Source organism: Silurus aristotelis, assembly GCF_946808225.1.
Source record: "Silurus aristotelis genome assembly, chromosome: 27".
Taxonomy (NCBI): domain Eukaryota; kingdom Metazoa; phylum Chordata; class Actinopteri; order Siluriformes; family Siluridae; genus Silurus; species Silurus aristotelis.
This window is the reverse complement of record NC_139600.1, coordinates 6,092,483-6,110,325: the sequence shown is the minus strand read 5'-3', so window position 1 is coordinate 6,110,325 and position 17,843 is coordinate 6,092,483. Positions and strand designations below refer to the sequence as shown.

General features: G+C 36.6%; 1 protein-coding gene across 3 annotated transcripts in view; it reads left to right on the top strand.

Annotated features, from left to right (window-relative positions):
• Window positions 1-17,843, top strand: part of prom1b (prominin 1 b) — a 78,531-nt gene that overhangs the window by 40,958 nt on the left and 19,730 nt on the right. For 2 of the 3 annotated variants that reach the window (XM_083532537.1, XM_083532536.1), the window contains 10 exons: window positions 218-292; window positions 459-522; window positions 3,414-3,573; window positions 3,872-4,024; window positions 7,071-7,194; window positions 7,566-7,669; window positions 7,967-8,051; window positions 8,126-8,272; window positions 9,134-9,205; window positions 13,255-13,347. In XM_083532537.1, coding sequence (XP_083388663.1) covers window positions 218-292; window positions 459-522; window positions 3,414-3,573; window positions 3,872-4,024; window positions 7,071-7,194; window positions 7,566-7,669; window positions 7,967-8,051; window positions 8,126-8,272; window positions 9,134-9,205; window positions 13,255-13,347 — 1,077 coding nt within the window. Of the gene's footprint in view, window positions 1-217; window positions 293-458; window positions 523-3,413; window positions 3,574-3,871; window positions 4,025-7,070; window positions 7,195-7,565; window positions 7,670-7,966; window positions 8,052-8,125; window positions 8,273-9,133; window positions 9,206-13,254; window positions 13,348-13,463; window positions 13,482-17,843 lie in introns of all 3 variants that reach the window. The other variant, XM_083532535.1, reaches the window with a different exon arrangement.

Sequence of the window (17,843 nt, the reverse complement as noted above, 5' to 3'; positions counted from 1 at the left end):
CTTTTGATCACCTTTGGATCTATAACACAGAATCAAATTGTTTTGTCACGCTTTATTGGGACATTTTGGCTAAAGAAACATAAAAGAAGATGTGAATAAAAATGTATTTACAATAATTTAATTACATAAACAGTAACTGTACAAATTAATAAGAAATATACCAGTATGGGTTTTTCTGGATACACAACTCATTCCACCTCTGCAATTTGTGTTGAAGCTACCGGATGTCAGGCCTCAGTTAGAAAATCTAGAAACGGTGATGGAGACGGATCTGAGCAACATTGTACAGAAGGTATTTAGTGTGTACCAATTATTTGCCTACATGTCACTCTGCTGTGTACTGTTATGATACTTTTTTACACGAAGGGACATGACAATAAATACAAGAAGGCATTTCCATTTCAATTCTATTCAACATTTTGCTCTCTCTCTTTCTCTTCCTCTCTGTCTTTGTTTAGGGTTACTCTGCTTTAAATGATACTTCCAGGATAGTAAGTGAACAGACACAAGGCATAGTGGCCAGTAAGTAAAATTAATTTATAAGGATTTATATTTATATTTAGGGGGCTAAACACCATGTGTAGTCACCCTACTGTTATTATTTATTTTTTCTTCTTTTTCTGGTTAGGATGTCTATTGCAGTCCATAGAACCACCTGGTAAAATACTGTGAAATTTGGCACATTCTGAAAAAAATTCGGCCAAGTGACACCAACACTTTAGTGCCACAATTAGGTCAAATTAGTGTCAAATTTATGTTAATAAGGCTGTGAATTAAACAGTGAATCCCAAACTGGTTGAGGGTGAGTTTATTGCCCACTATGATACCTATTACATTTTCATCCAATTTTTCTTTTTGCCAAAAATGATTTTTACTGCACCTACAGATTTTGTCATAAAATCTGGGAAATATTCAAAGTAAAATGCGCAAAGTTAGTGGTTTGGCTGTAGTGGGACAACAAGTTTGACAACAAAGCAAAAAAGTTATAACAGCATGCTAAAACATTACTGCTACTTCTTCTTTAAACTTTTGACCAAACCTTGCTAGATTTGACTCACATCATACCCACCCTGCTGCCTATTTGTTCAACTAGACCTTTCCTACTACAGTAAGAGATTTTTACAACTTAGGCAACAAATGTAAGGCATCTGTGAATGTGCAGCTCATAGAATCTGGTTGCTTCCAAATGCATCCATAATTTATATCTGTTAGAGGTCAATATAATACTTGCATCTGAGAGCAGGTGTGTAAGAGATTAAATAAGCAATTAAAGGAATGCAACCAAGTTTTTAATGTAACATTAAACATATATATATATATATATATATTTTATTTAAAAGAACGCTTCTAGAAATGTTACCTTCATATTCAATCTTTACAATTGGTTATGTTGAACTAACTAGAACATAATTGTTAATGCTTGATATAAAGAAGCAGAAGTAGTATGTGTTCTAGTGCCCAGGTGCATATGTAGGTGAGTTTGATTGGCAATGTTCCAAAACAGGGCTTGAATCTTGTCAGTAAGCTTTAGAATAAAAGGCATGCTTACTTGCATAAAGATTGTGCTTTGTGCTTTCTCTGAATTAAAATACAATACTGTTCTTTTCTTTTTTGTCTGGACTACTCTTTTCTGATCTTCAGCATTGCCCAGTAAGTTCCTGTCTCTGTACACTTATATTTACATTGATGAAATCTCTTCTCTCACTTTCTCTCTCGCAGATAGTATTAGCCTTTCCTTTCCTTTCCCTTTACCTTACCATGGTGCTGTTGAAATCCTGACTGTGATTGGTTGAAAGGTACTGATTGATTTCTATAACACAGTTCAGACAGTATACACAGTATGTACAAATGTACAGTAAGTGTGTCAGGGGGCGAATGAACGGAGGTGGAAGTCGGAGTACAGCTCACTCAGGTTTAATAAAGAGAGTCATACAAACACACAAACAGCAGATGTAGAGAGAGTAGTCTGAGATGTGCTTCGGGGGAAAAGCGCAGCTGATCCGAGATGCGCTTGGGGAAAAAAGCGCAGCCGTTACAGGATAGAGTCCGGACGGAACGGAACGCATAGGGTCATGCATATATCAACGAACAATAACGGACAGAGAGTGAATGTGAGTGAGGGGTATATGTATGGTGCCGGGGATGAGTGATTAACGAGTCCCAGGTGTGTGTAATAAAGCCGTGAGCAGGCAGAGATAGCGGTAGCATGACAGCCGCCGAAGGGGCCCTGGCAGGTGGATTCCTGACAAAGTGACAGCAGGAATGCAGGAACACATATTCGACAACATAAAACATGACTATAAACAAATAAACAAATATAACATTTATACAGATCCAAGTAAACATGCAATATGTCTTTTCACTAATGTAATTTGCAACTGCCAAAGTTCAGAATAAAAAGAATAAACCGCTATAGGATGTGCGGTTTTTGGAAAGGATTCAACTTCAGAGTGAAAACACATCACACACATTTTAAGCAGTTTAGCTAATCCATGTATCCTGCTAAAAGTTAGTACTTCCACTAACACTTTAGTTTATTAATGTTTTTCCTGTACCGTTTTTATGTGTAAGACCATGTGTACACCTAAACACATTGCCGTGGCTAATTACAACAAGAACAAACTAATTCAGGATCGAAGTTGAAAACTCCAATCCAAAGTAAAAGGTTTAGTGCAGAATCCAGGGTTGTGATGTCAAAGAATCAGGCTTTATTCCCGCAGAAACAAAGTCAGACTGTTCCATGGAAGTGTCCGAAGTCACAGCAAAAACACAGCCTTTTTATATTCTTTTCTAACAGCCTAGATAACAACTCTCTTTTTATTTTTGTAAACGGTTACCGCATCTGCCACCATTATCTTTTACATTTTTTAGAACTTTACATTTTACACATTTTACACTTTACAGGGACAAACTTACTTATAAAGAACAGATTCACTTTTAATCACCACATTTTCTGTGTAAAGCTGCTTTGAGACAATATTCATTGTTAAAAGTGCTATACAAATAAAAATTAATTGAATTAAATTGAATTTTAATAACATGATGGTGGCAAGTCCCTTCAATCTATGTTTTATTATTATTATTATTATTATTATTATTATTATTATTATTATTATTATTAATAATAATAAGAGTAACAGGTTTTAACCAGATTCAGCATGGTCCAGGCTGGCCAGGCATTGCCTGTCCATGACTATCAAAGATAATGTCATTGCACCTGCACTGGTAGAGACTAAAGCTAAAAACTAATTCTCTCAGAAATATTGTACACATTAATCACTTACTGTGGTATTACTGATTAAAAAGTGATAACAATAATAAAAATAAATATATAAAATAACAATGAAGTATGAAAATTACCATAAAATCTGCACCTCTCTTTCTTTTCTCTTTCCTTCTTTACTATCCTTAAGAAGTGAAGGCCTTGTTGGACAAGTCAGGAGCTGAGATTATTAATTTCATCAATATGTTCCCAGTGGAATCAGCACTGGAGAACTTCACTCGGTTTCTGACAGAAGTAGAGAAGGACATTGAAGTGTTCTACCCAAAGATTAACCAGTACGACTTTTACAGGTAACAAGACACCAATTGAAAGTAGTTGTTGCCTCGATTATAACAGGTACCTTTTATAATTGTATTATTATTATTTTTATTATTTAGATAATCAGTTATGATTTTATTACATTTACTTATGTATATATGTATTATATTATGTTTAACTTACACGAATGGCACCTTTTGTAATATGAGCAAAACTTTGTAAAATATGACTAAAACAATTCGTACGAAATCCCACACAGAAATATAGCCATGCCCATCCAAAAAAAACAAAAATAACAGTCTTAATTTGAGTTTCTTTCTCCCTCGTTAGGTGGATAGGGTGTGTGGTGTTGTGCTGCATGGTAGTGCTGATCCTGGCTTTTAACCTTTTGGGTTTGATGTGTGGAATATGTGGTCATGACAAGAACTCCACTCCTACAACACGGGGCTGCCTCTCCAACACAGGTGGCAATCTCCTCATGGTGTAAGTAAGATTAATATATGTTTACATATAAATATTCAATAAAAAATGAATTGCCAGTTATATTTCATGATTACATTTGTATTATAATTTAAGTATTTTTTTATTATAATGCTGGCACATTTTACCACTTACATTGCTCAACATTATATCCATAATTTAGCCAGCCAAGCATAATCTTGGAATAGGATATATTTTAGGAATTAATTTATTTAAAATGTTCACTCAAAATCAACTTATTTCTGTAAATCTGCTTTGTGACCATGTTTATTGTTGAACGTGCTATACAAATATAATGTAACTGAATTATATGATGGCCACAATTTTCAATTCATATGTTTGGCCTCTTAACATTAATTGAAACCTGAATAATCTAAGAAATGTAATTAATTTTACTTATAAAAATTATTTTGCCTCATCTTATTTAAGCTTTAGCCCAGATAGAGCAAATGTGACCTTTGGCATTACCCTTCATTTAGTTGTGTCTGCAGTGTTTGATTCATTTTCATGCACCGATTTTTTGTAAACATATTTAAGAGTCCAATGAATCAGGCAACTGCAGCATGTACAGTACACTGTCCTCAAGACTGCCTTATGGGTTATAGCTGAAGTAAGTGTGAGCTCCCTTCCTCTCAAAAGGCAGTGTAGTATTTTCTCATCAATGTCTATAAGAGCTAATTTTTTTAACGATATTTTCTATATTTTGTTGAAAACATACTTAAGTAGACTCAGCATTAAAATACATCTCAATTATTAAAGTCAAAACTTTCTCCTTCTCTCTCATTAAATAGGGATTGTATCTGTAAATGTGGTTATGTACGTCTGTGTAATGGCTACAACACTTTGATTCCCAGTATCTTTCTCAGTTCACTATAGGAAAACATATTATTTGGTTAATTCAATTTCAATTCAATTCAATTCATTTTTATTTGTATAGTGCTTTTAACAATGAACATTGTCTCAAAGCAGCTTTACACAGATAATGTGGTAATGTGGTAAGTAAATATGTTCTTTGTAAGTACGTTTGTCCCTGATGAGCAACTGTGGCAAAGAAAAACTCCCCGAGATGGCATAAGGAAGAAACCTTGAGAGGAACCAGACTCAAGAGGGAACCCATCCTCATCTGGGTTGCACCGAATGTCAATTTGAAGCAGATATACAATGTTGCGGGGTACAGTGATGATGATCAGAAGTGAACTGTATTCCTGAGTCAGTGTAGGAGACTGTTGACATTAACTACAGTCCAATCCATCCTCAAAGCTCCTGTTCTTACTCCGGAATTTCATGGAACCACGCAAGGTGTTGATGAGAAACCGTCCCAAGCTGCACAGAGTGGCCTCTAGTCGAAGAGAACACTATCCAGAGGCAGACCTGGACGAAGTGGGAAGATCCACGGAGGGGAGAGGGGCAGGAACAGTGGTCACTGGAGCCTCAGGAGCAAGTTTAACTCGACCGAGAGAGAGAGAGAGAGAGAGAGAGAGAGAGAGAGAGAGAGAGAGAGAGAGAAGAGGGTGACAGGAAGAGAAGGATATCGATTATTAAGTGTCCTTATTGTTGTATGAAAGTTAATATCACTGTGCAGTTTGGACTCCAGCAAGACTCGCTATGGCAGCATAACTAAAAGGGAGAACCAGAAGGTAACACAGACATGAGGGATCTCTGGGATAAGAGACGACCCACCACACCACCATCAACAAACCTGAGTGAACGTGTGAATGTGAGGGGACGACAGCATACAAATATCCCAGTTCACCAAACACTCTATATCCATGTTCCCTCCAGATCTGCGCCTTTACCTAAGAAAGAAATCTACTGATCAAAGGCTTGACTAAAAAAAATACGTTTTCAACCTCGACTTGAACACTGAGACTGTGTCTGAGTCCCGAACACTGGTTGGAAGGCTGTTCCATACCTGTGGGGCTTTATAAGAGAAAGATCTGCCCCCTGCTGTAGTCTTCATTATTTGAGGAACCAACAGACAGCCAGCACCTTTTGATCTAAGTAGGCGTGGAGGATCATACTGGTACAGATGTTCACTCAGATACTGCGGTGCGAGACCGTTAAGTGCTTTATACGTCAGTAGTAGTATTTTATAATCAATGCAAGATTTAATTGGGAGCCAGTGTAGACTGATTAAAACAGGGGTGATGTGGTCATATTTTTTAGATCTATTGAGGACTCTTGCTGCTGCATTCTGAACTAACTGAAGCTTATTTATGCACTTATTTGCACACCCAGACAGTAAAGCATTACAGTAGTCTAATCTAGAAGTAACAAAAGCATGAACTAGTTTTTCTGCATCCTGTAACGACATCATATTTCTAATTTTAGCAATATTTCTAAGGTGAAAGAAGGCAATCCTGGTGATATTATTTACGTGAGCCTCAAAGGAAAGACTCGGGTCAATAATCACACCAAGGTCTTTGACAGCCGCACACGCTGAAACAGAAACACCATCCAGAGATGCTGCGTAATCGGAAAGTTTACTTCTAGCTGCATGTGGTCCTAGTAATAGTACTTCCGTCTTATCTGAGTTGAGCAGAAGAAAGTTATTGAGCATCCACTGTCTAATGTCCTTTACACACTTCTCAACACTGTTATGCTGATCTCTCTCATCTGGCTTTGCTGAAATATACAGCTGTGTGTCATCAGCATACCATATGAATTCCAATTTAAGCAAGTATTAGTTGTTCATTCTCTTTTTAGATCATTTTATTAGCAAGAGAGAAAAGTCACCTCATTAGAGTTAAATGTATGCAATGTACAGCATTTGTTTTTAAAGCTTCTGTATATATGTTCACAATTTTATAAGTTGAGAGCCAAAGCTGTGTGTATCAGTATCTGTGAACTGCTTCCTGATTATAAAATCATAATGTCTGTTTAATTATGACATTACTAGCTATGTAATGCTAGACTAACTTTAGTCTAGTTAAATTAGTTGTAATCCTAGCAGGTAAGGTAGCGAATTGAGAAGTTATACAAATTTTGATAGGCTGAATTCTCCTTGATCTTTGTAATGTTTGTAATATTTTTCTCTCTGAAACGTCAGAGGTGTTGGATTTAGCTTCATGTTTTCATGGGTGCTGATGGGAGTTGTGGTCACCACATTTGTTACTGGAGGAAATGTGGAAAAGCTTGTGTGTGAGCCTCTCGCCAGCAGACAACTGTTTAAGGTGAAATAAAAAAAAAATAAATAATCAAACAAACTATATAACATAATATTGTTTATCTATATGTGACAACATACATTTCGCTGTGTGTGTGTGTGTGTGTGTGTGTGTGTGTGTGTGAGAGAGAGAGAAAGAGAGAGAGAGAGAGAGAGAGAGAGAGAGAGAGAGAGAGAGAGAGAGAGAGAGAGAGAGAGAAAGAGATATTCATGTTAGCTTTGTAAAGATATGGAAAAAAATTTACTGATTTGAGGAAGATAGAGTACAGGTATATTTATTTGCGCCTAAAGAACATCAAAAAAAATTTTCAAACCCCAAACAAACTCAAAAGCAGTTTGGCAGCTGTTCAACAAATGTTTTCTTTTTGTTCTATATAGATCATAGATGCACCGTACATTGTCCATCCTGGCAAAAAGAACGTCCTTCCAGGAATGCTGTTTCAAAACCCCAACATTGATCTTACCATCGGCAGCCTGTACAAGTGTGTGCATGTGTGTGTGTGTGTGTGTGTTTGTGTGTGCAAGTAAACAAGTCTGTTTATAAATTTTATTTAAAATGTATGTATCTGTCCACGTTCACTAGAATGTGGGTACTTAGTATCACTTAGTATCACATCATACTTTCAAATATAGAAAGTGTTTAAAGTACTCATAGAGCTTGCTCACAATTTAATTATTGGCTGTTGTTTTATTTGCAGAAAATAAATTATATTACATTTGATAAAGAAAAATACTATTCTAGAAATAATTTATGTTTTCATTTATATTCTATTTCTCAGTGATTGTTATGAGAATAATGGCATATATTCTGCACTACAACTGGAGAACCAATTCCACTTCATCCAGTTCATTAACACAACTGTGGTGAGATTTATCTCCATCTTTTTTCAAATAAGAATCTTGAACAATATGTACAAAATTGCATATATGCTTTACAGAACAATCATGATCTGGCAGAGATATTTAAGGCGGTGAATGTGGACTTGGAAAGAATAATCCTGTTAGCTGAAGAAGGAAAAGACAATCTTATAAATTTTGCTAATGCCGGTCTGGGAGAAATCAACTACGAGTCCTATCTCTCAGAGGTAAAAATGTGTGCCTACAACACACAAACATATACACATTTACATGTAAATCAAATATGAATAGGATGACACATGAGTAGGGGCATATTGGTAGGGGCATATGAGTTTGTATGTTCTCCCTGTGCTCTGGTTTTCTTTGGATACTCTAGTTTTCCCCCTCAGTTGCATTGTAGGCTGACTGTCATTTCAAAATTATCCATAGTGTATGATTGGTTGTGTTAGTATGAAGTGTTGGCTGTTACTTTGTATGAAGTGTTCTTGTCTTTGGGCCCTAAGTTCCCTGGGATAAGCTTCAGGCTCAATAATCTAAAAGTATCTTACACCCTGTGTAGAATAAGCGTTATATAAGGTGGTTATGCCAGTAGAGTATGCTTTAATAATGATGAACCTGATATCTACTTTTTTCTAAAATCATGTACATACTCAGCAAGAGCGAGATAGGGAAGAAGGATCCATGTGCAAATATGTATTAATACAATATACATGTGTCTACTGTAAAACCAATTCATTGTAGTAATTTAAACAATCAGGCCAAATGACAATAATATTTTGCAAGACTTTACAAACCCTGTAAACTCTGAATCACTTCTTTGATGAGACCTGCTTTCAGTCTGGGAGCAGGTCAGTCTGGATGTTGACAGATTTAACGGAAATCTGTAATGAGAAATGGATCTATGGTCTGATGGTCTGAAATCCGCACTCACTCCACTGTCAGACACATCACAATTGCTTTAGCACAACAAAGTGCTTTTGCCATTGAACACAACAGTATTGTTTTATTTCTTGTAAATGTATTGACAACCCTGAATTCCTGACCACCCGCTATGATTTGTGTGGGTTTTTTTATTTTTTATTTGGCAGGTCAATAAAGGGGTCACTGTTGAAGATCTTCTCTCCTTTGCCAATGAATTGGAGGCAGAGGCAGACCATCTGGTGAGCAAAAAATATTGTCAAACAACCCCCTATCTGTAGGGTGCAAACATAACAACATGTAGAAATAATGACACTTTTACACCAGGACCACCAATGAACAGATGTTCTAAATACTTTCTTTTGGCTTCTCCCATTAGGGGTCGCCACAGCGGATCATCCGTATTCATGATCCGCATGTTCGATTTGGCACATGTTTTTACGCTAGATGCCCTTCCTCATGCAACCCTCCCCAAATGATACACCTAAAAAAACACACTCTCTGATGTATATTTCAGTTATACAGTTACTACTAGAGACTATAACTGATAGTATTCCATGTTAATTATGTTCTGGCTGTTTATTAGGTTAAATCTTTTAGGTTTAGTGGACGGTTCTTTAATGCAGCAATGGCAATGTTTTTAAAATTCCCGCAGCATCACAAATGAAAGACTATATTAAAGATACTGCTGAGAATGATTCACAACCAAAAAAAATCTGGTCAGAGGTGGTCCACACGGTGGTCTTTTTTCCACAAGGTATTAAAGGATTGACAAAATAACAATTTTATAATTTACAATTCACTAATATTTACACAATAGATTTTAGCCAATTTAAGGAAAACGAACTGTAAATATGTTTAATGTCTAAATTGATGAACATTCAAGGTGTTCAACACTCAAACTATAGTACTACATTCTGCATAGGCTTTACTAGCACAAAGTAAAACATACTATACTGACATGCATTTGTAATACACGTGTAATTTAAAATTAATTTAATTTACTTGGTATATGATTTAATTTAAACATATTCTAATTAACAGAAGCGTATTGTGTGCATTCATGACCAATTTTATACACCATTTACGATTTTGAAATTTTTCGGGGAATTATGATGGCCTTCATCTGAGCCAGACAAGGCCCTATTTATAATGATTACCAACACATGCATGCACACATGAGAGGTGGGAAAATATACACATCCTTCACTTAAGTAGAAGGATTTTTTTAGGATGTTTTAAATTACTCAGGTAAAAGTTGAAGTACACTACACTATTTTACTCAAATTAAATTAAAGTTAAGTAATAAGTAGCCATTATTACTACCTGTTTTAGTGTTACGCTGGAGACTGGTTGTCACATCATATTAATATTAGGGCTGTCAATCGATTAAAATATTTAATCGCAACCTGATCGCACATTTCTATCTGTTATAAATGTACCATATATAAATACTTCATGTTTTTAATACTCTAAGCAACATGGACATGAAGAAATATGGATGCTTATTATTAGTTAACGAAACTCAACATAGAGCATGAAGACAAAAAATTATTGTAAATGTTTTAAAGTAATTATGGTGGTTCATACCTTTGCTATGTTTCCACATGGACAGTTAATGAAGTGATACCAAAGCAACTGTACCTCTTCTAACTTTCATACCAATTACATAATCAAAGAATATTTGTTTTCGATGTGAACTCTTTAATGTAAAATACATTTTGAGTTTTCTATTCATATATTTATTATGTCTGTGAGGTAAGTATTTACTGAGATTCAGGTTGTTTTATTTATGTGTGTGTTAATGACACGGCAGAAGCGCACCCTGCGTGTTTACTTTCTTTTACAAAAGCACAGCATTTTTGTTGTTATTATGAGTGTATACAATAAAAGTAGATCCTTTACATATTCAAATGATGTATTGCTCTTATCTGTACAATAAAAAAGGCAGTAATTTAAGTTCGTTTTTTCGTTGCTGCATTAATAAAATGTAGTGCAGTTAAAAAGTGTATTGCGTATGAATTTTGACAGCCCTAATATATATATATATATATATATATATATATATATATATATATATATATATATATATATATATATATATATATATATACACAACTATATATACAAAACATATAGAACACAAACAGAGAAAAGATGATGATGATGATGATCAGGAATGTTTCTGTTCTCAGTCATGTTTATATCGCTGACTCCCTCTGTCTCATCCATGTTAGCCCCAGACTTCTGACTGCCTTCTGACTGCTCATTGTGAGCTTCATATACTAGTCTACGTCTGTGGTGAGTGAGAGCCAGGACAATAGACACCAGCGGATTGAAAAAGCCATGCAATGACAGGAAATAGGTTGATGGGCTGAAATTGGCACGCAGTGAAAATAAAAAATATTGCCGTTTTACCAAATTAATATTTAAAAATAATGTAACAATACTGTTTTGAAAATGTTAGACGTAGAAAGAACAGATATTTGTGTAAAAAATGTAATGAGTAAAAGTAAATGTCCGAAAAATAAATATTGAAGTAAAGTACTGATACCAGAAAAATCTACTTACCATATTTTTCGGACTATAAGCCGCTACTTTTTTCCCACGTTTTGAACAACGAAGCGGCTAATTTATGGATTTTTCCTGGGTTTTTCCCGGTTTTATAAACGTCAAGCCAAAAAACTGAGCGACATAACATTAGACCAATAAAATTTCAGAACGGAAACAATATAACACACCTCACCTGTGTTCTGAGCTGCACGGCATCGGGAGAAAAATCTTCCACCGGTGGAACACGACGATGACAAAAGATAAACTCCCCAGAGAAATACAGTGGTACCTTGACCTAGAGTTTAATTCGTTCCGTGGTCGAGCTCATATCTCAATTTGCTCGCACATCAAATCAGTTTTCCATATTAAAAATACTTAAAATGGCATGAATCCGTTCCAACTCTCAAAATGACACCCCGTTTTTATGTTTTATTTTATTAAATTGGAAAATAAATTTCTAAATAACAAATCTTGTATAAAAACATAATAGAAAGGGTATGTAAAGATATAATAAGGTTTTATTCAGTGTATTTTCCTTGGAGATGAGACGACTTGAGCTAACGAAAACGCCGGTGGGGTGTGTGTGTGTTTGTGTGTGTGTGGAGGGGGGGTAGAGGTGATAAGCGGAGGCGGAGGGAAAACTCGTTTTTTACTATCACTCCTGTACACGACGTATCCCTACACTTTAAAATTTTTACTTTTTCTACTTTGCTTATGTTAATTTTCATCACAATCTTCGCTTTCTGGCTTCTCTTCGCCATCTAGAAGCGGCGTCTTGAGCTCGTACCTCAATTTTTTGCTCGCGTAACAAAAAAAACGACCGAGTGACCGCTCGTACCTCGGAAAACTTGTACATTAATGCACTCGTAGGTCAAGGTACCACTGTAGTTGTGAAAGGAAGGAGGAAGACAGTGAACAATGACTAACTTGGTCGGCTACTGTTTAGATACAAGCCGTTGTAACGTGTTGAGTCTGGGTGAAGGGAGAGCTCACTAACTCCAGTTACAACAGAAATCATATAAGCACAGACAGGTTTCCAAAACTCGTGCTTTTTTATTTTTCTTGGCAACAGCGTTATGGGTTAGTCAAAGAAACTTAGAAATGAGCATCAGAAATAATAAGGACATAATCCTCAGTCTCACACGCACACATACACGCAGTAATACCGGAAGAATGCATGCTATTCCCAAAATACCGCTATGCTCCTAATAGAAGCGCAACATATTGCATTTAGTGTCTTTCGTTAAAGCCTGTGTAATGTTTATTAGTTTCAGTGTAGACAGGCTTATAGACAGGTGCAGCTTATTTATGTTAAAAATAAAAATCTTTGTCAAATTCAGTGGGTGCGGCTTATATAAGTTGTGCTTTATAGTCCAGAAATTACGGTAAGTACAGTAATTAAGTATTTGTACTTCATTACATCCCACCTCTGGCACACATGCACATGCACACACACACGTGCACAACCGAGTCAGGAAACGGACTCGGGCATTAGGGTGTGAAGAGAGGAATTTTTAAAAGAGATTCAAACTTTGTCAAATTTATACTTTTTTGTGGCCATCAGATTATCTGCATTTGTCTCCATGATGATATGAATATGATAACTTTAGCTGTAAAGGTTATTTAAAAAAATACTTTTAAACCCTGTGTCCATGTCTCTCGTGCGCATCAGTCGCACAATGACTATAGCACATCATTCTACCATGACTATAACTTCTTATTTCTTTTACCCTTCCAGCCACGTGGTGCTCTTGGAAATGCTCTAAAGGGCCATGCTAGCAGTATCAGACAAATCCATAAAGAACAAGTTTTGCCCATGGAGCAAGCCATGGTAATCCCACATATACTTTGTAAAAAAAATAAGCACAATAACATTCAATTCATACTGATAACTGACCTGTACCTTGTTTTTATTTCATGCTTCCTCTTTTTATAATGCAATTAAAGAAATTTGTCAGAGCCCGGGTAAGCCAGGGGTTTAGGAACTGTGATTGATCTCATTTGTGAAGTATTGTTTTTTGTTTGATTTTAATGTGTTGGTCTCATGAGAGAACCAAATTTCTCTTTACCCAGCTGTAAAGTTGTGAGTAGCATAAACTGTACAATATGTGACTAATTATTGGTGCAAATAATCCTTATGTTCTGTTCTCATTCTGGATCTTATGTACTTAGTGTACTTAGTTTACATCATCTGTAACCACAGATTCAGAGCGGTGAAGCCTTAAAGAAGTTTGTTATTTCAAATCCAATCTCCACCAAGCTGCCACTTGGGGCCCTTTAGCCAGGCTTTTAACCCTCAACTGCTCAGTTGTATAAATTATATAATTGTAAGTTGCTTGCATAAAGGTGTCTGCCAAATATCTTAAATATAATCAATTTTATGGAATTAACCCCAAGTTGCTCTTTGATTGACAGTTGATAGTTGTAGCTTGCCACTGCACTGGAACCACCTAGTAACTACTGGAAGATTTTTATTGAGCCCGCTTTCACAGAAACAGGGGTGTATTTTAACACCGACAGTTCTTGAAAGGCTTGAGGTTTGGCAATGAATGAATTATAGATGTGAGTGATTGACTATATGCCAATGATTAGATGTAGACATTTGTCTGATCTGATTAAGAAGGTAATCAGCTAGTTTGAAGATAAGGAGTCTCTGTATATACCACCAATTTGTCAGTGTGTGGATTGTTCCACAATTGTTTATATCATAACATTTCCTTCTTCTCATATACTCTTGTGCCTGCACTTATGCTGTTCAGTCAGCAGAAAGATAATCAATGTTTGAAACTTGTGTGGATAAACAGTGAACTAAGCAAGATAATTCTTTGCAATTTTTTTTTACTTTAAAAGTTCTCTAAATGTAACATTTGTTGTGAAAAACAGCAGGGAGTTGACGGTTATGTTGATATTATTCTCAGGTGGGTTACTAGGTTGAGCAGTCAGCTGGAAATAATTACAGTTTTTACCAATTGCTTACACACGAAATCTTTTCATGTCACACGAGTTTTGAAACCTCACACTCAAAGTGCAAAACTACATGACAAATCTTCAAAACCATAAGCTATTTCTCAGCCTTAGACTCGCATAAAGACCTTGCATAAAACACTTTTTTCAAAACACTACACACAATTCTATACCTAAAACACAAAGATCTATCAGGAAGTGACTTGCTTTCCTTTTCCAAACACAACCAATCAAAATGCTACACTTAGTCACCAGGTTACACAGACACATTTGCACGTAGCTTGTGATGTGGACGAAGTATTGTGGCCAGACCCAGCTCGGAGAAGAGATGAAGCTTAGCACTGGGGATTGCACCCCCCCTCCCCCCTGCCAATTGCTGACCTGGTCCCCACACACAATTTACTGTATTCTACTGTAAAGAATATAATTTTGTTTTTTATGTTTATTGTTTTGTTGTATGCTAATGTATACAACAGTAATTATTGGCCTAATACATATTTTCTGTTTTTACATTGCATTGCCATTTCCGGTGTACTTGTTACCCCTCTCAGCAGATTACTTTTACTGTAGAACATTGTATTGAAATGTAGATATAAGCCTATGAAAGACCAAAGAGCTTTAGATCTAGAACAGCAGTGTTTACATGGTATATCCAGAAATGTATTATTATGAAAGAGGTGTTTGCCATTTGATGCAAAAGCTTCAATCTGACATGTGTTTATGGCATTTTGAATGCAGTGTTGCATTTTAAAAGTAGATGTGAGCTATGTTGGGCCCTTGAGCAAGGCCCTTAACCCTCTATGCACAGGGGGTCCCTTACGAGGGAAATATCAAGGTCCGTGACGTCGGAGTGACGTGGGGCCGCCTTCCCGTGGGCTCACCACCTGCAGGAGGGACCGTAAGGGACGGTGCTGTGAGGATTGGGCAGCAGTCGAAGGCGGGGGCCTTGACAGCCCGATCCCTGGACACGGAGAAGTGTCTGGGGAATCTGCTTAGACTGCTGCTCCCGTGACCCGAATTACGGATAAACGGGAGAAAATGAATGAATGAATAAATGTGAGCTATTTTGCATTTTGTGTGTACAGTTTTGAGAATTGTGTGTAGAGTTTTGAAAAAAGGAGACTTGGTTTTGAAAACGTGTGTGAGCAATTGGTAAAAACTGTAAATTACCCTGGATGTCAAGTGAATAAACTACAAAAACAACTACATAATAAAACTGCCTAGGACCTATTGATAACCAATGATAATAATAAGAATGACAATAACATCAATAAGAAAGGAGCCAAGGGAAAAAACAATGACTGTAAAATACTTTTGATACCTTTAACAAGGTAACAGACCAATGAACAGAGGTGGCAAAAGTACATACACCGTCACTTACGGATATTCATGTTTTAAGTACTCTGATAAAAGTTGCAGAACTGACTATACCTTTTTACTCAATTAAAGTAAAGAAGTTCGGCTCTGACATGTGCAGTACTTAAGTAAAAAGTAGCTATTACTACTATCTGTTTTAGTTTCACTCTGGTAAACAGGACCTCATCATATTTATATTAGGGCTGTCAATTACAGTTTTTGCCTATTGCTTACACACTTTTTGCAAAATTTGGCTCATTATGTCAAAACTCTACACACAAGCCAATCAGACATAGCACATGGAGATTAACAACTCACATCTATGCCAAAATTAAACATTGCATTCAAAACTTTCTAAAAATGAAATTCTTGTAACAAAACCATACACACAAGCACCATTTGAATTACTCTTTTATATCACCAGCAACACACTGATGCGCTTTATATAAAACACTGCAGTCTTTGTGTTTTTATTTATATTGTAATTTTCTTAGACTCAGTCTTTTGTAAAACTCAAAAGTAGATTTATTTAAAGATTGATTTGTTTAAATGTATTCAGTAATCAAACAAGAGTTTTTGCAAAAAAAAACATTCTTAAAAAAATAAAGAAAAATAGAATCACAAGTCATTACATTTAGCAACAAAACAAAAGTAAAAAACAAAACAAATACTGGATAAACTGCTGGGGGCCTGGGGGGGTCTTATGGATCCCGCCTTCTGTTCAGATCTGGCCACAAGACCTCGTCGACATCACAGGCGATGTCCTCGCGGGCTAGGCATCGGGGAAAATATGGTCTTGTGTGCCTAATCCACCTTTGGATAGATCCCACCTCAATGTCTCCACATGCCTCTTTCATTGCTTGCAGAAGAGGCATGCGGGCGTGTGGTTGCCGATCATAGACTTTCCACCGCCATGCTGAAAATAATTCCTTGATTGCATTTAGAAAGGGGCTGTAAGGGGGCAGGTATAAAAGGGTAAAATTGTTATGGTTGGTGAACCAATCTTGGACCAGAGCAGCCTGGTGGAAACTAACATTATCCCAGATGACAACAAACCTGGGCTGCTGTGGTTTGTCCTGCACAACTGCATGTAGTGCATCTAGAAATACAATGATCTGTCCTGTATTGTAGGGACCTAGAGTGCCATGATGATGCAGGACTCCTTGGACACTAATTGCAGCACACAAGGTGATATTTTCCCCACGTTGCCCAGGGGCATTTACAACAGCCCTTTGTCCAACTATGTTACGGACTCGACGCCTGGTTTTGGCCAGATTAAAGCCTGCCTCATCCACATAGATGAACTCATGTGGCTGTTCGGCGGCATCAAAATCCAAAACTGTCTGTAACAGAAAATATTGAATAGTGTTACTGAAAACACATACAGTAACTACAATGTCTACATTTTTACACAAGTAGGGGCTGGGTTGGGTTAGTATAGACAAAAACTACAAGATACAGACAAAGCAGGTGGCAGCATAAACCCTCATTCCCACATCACAATATATACAGTGAGGAAAATAAGTATTTGAACACCCTGCTATTTTGCAAGTTCTCCCACTTAGAAATCATAGAGGGGTCTAAAATTGTCATCGTAGGTGCATGTCCACTGTGAGAGACATAATCTAAAAAAAAAATCCAGAAATCACAATGTATGATCTTTTTAACTATTTATTTGTATGATACAGCTGCAAATAAGTATTTGAACACCTAAGAAAGTCAATGTTAATATTTGGTACAGTAGCCTTTGTTTGCAATTACAGAGGTCAAACGTTTCCTGTAGTTTTTCACCAGGTTTGCACACACTGCAGGAGGAATTTTGGCCCACTCCTCCACACAGATCTTCTCTAGATCAGTCAGGTTTCTTGCCTGTTGCTGAGAAACACGGAGTTTGAGCTCCCTCCAAAGATTCTCTATTGGGTTTAGGTCTGGAGACTGGTTAGGCCACGCCAGAACCTTGATATGCTTCTTACAGAGCCACTCCTTGGTTATCCTGGCTGTGTGCTT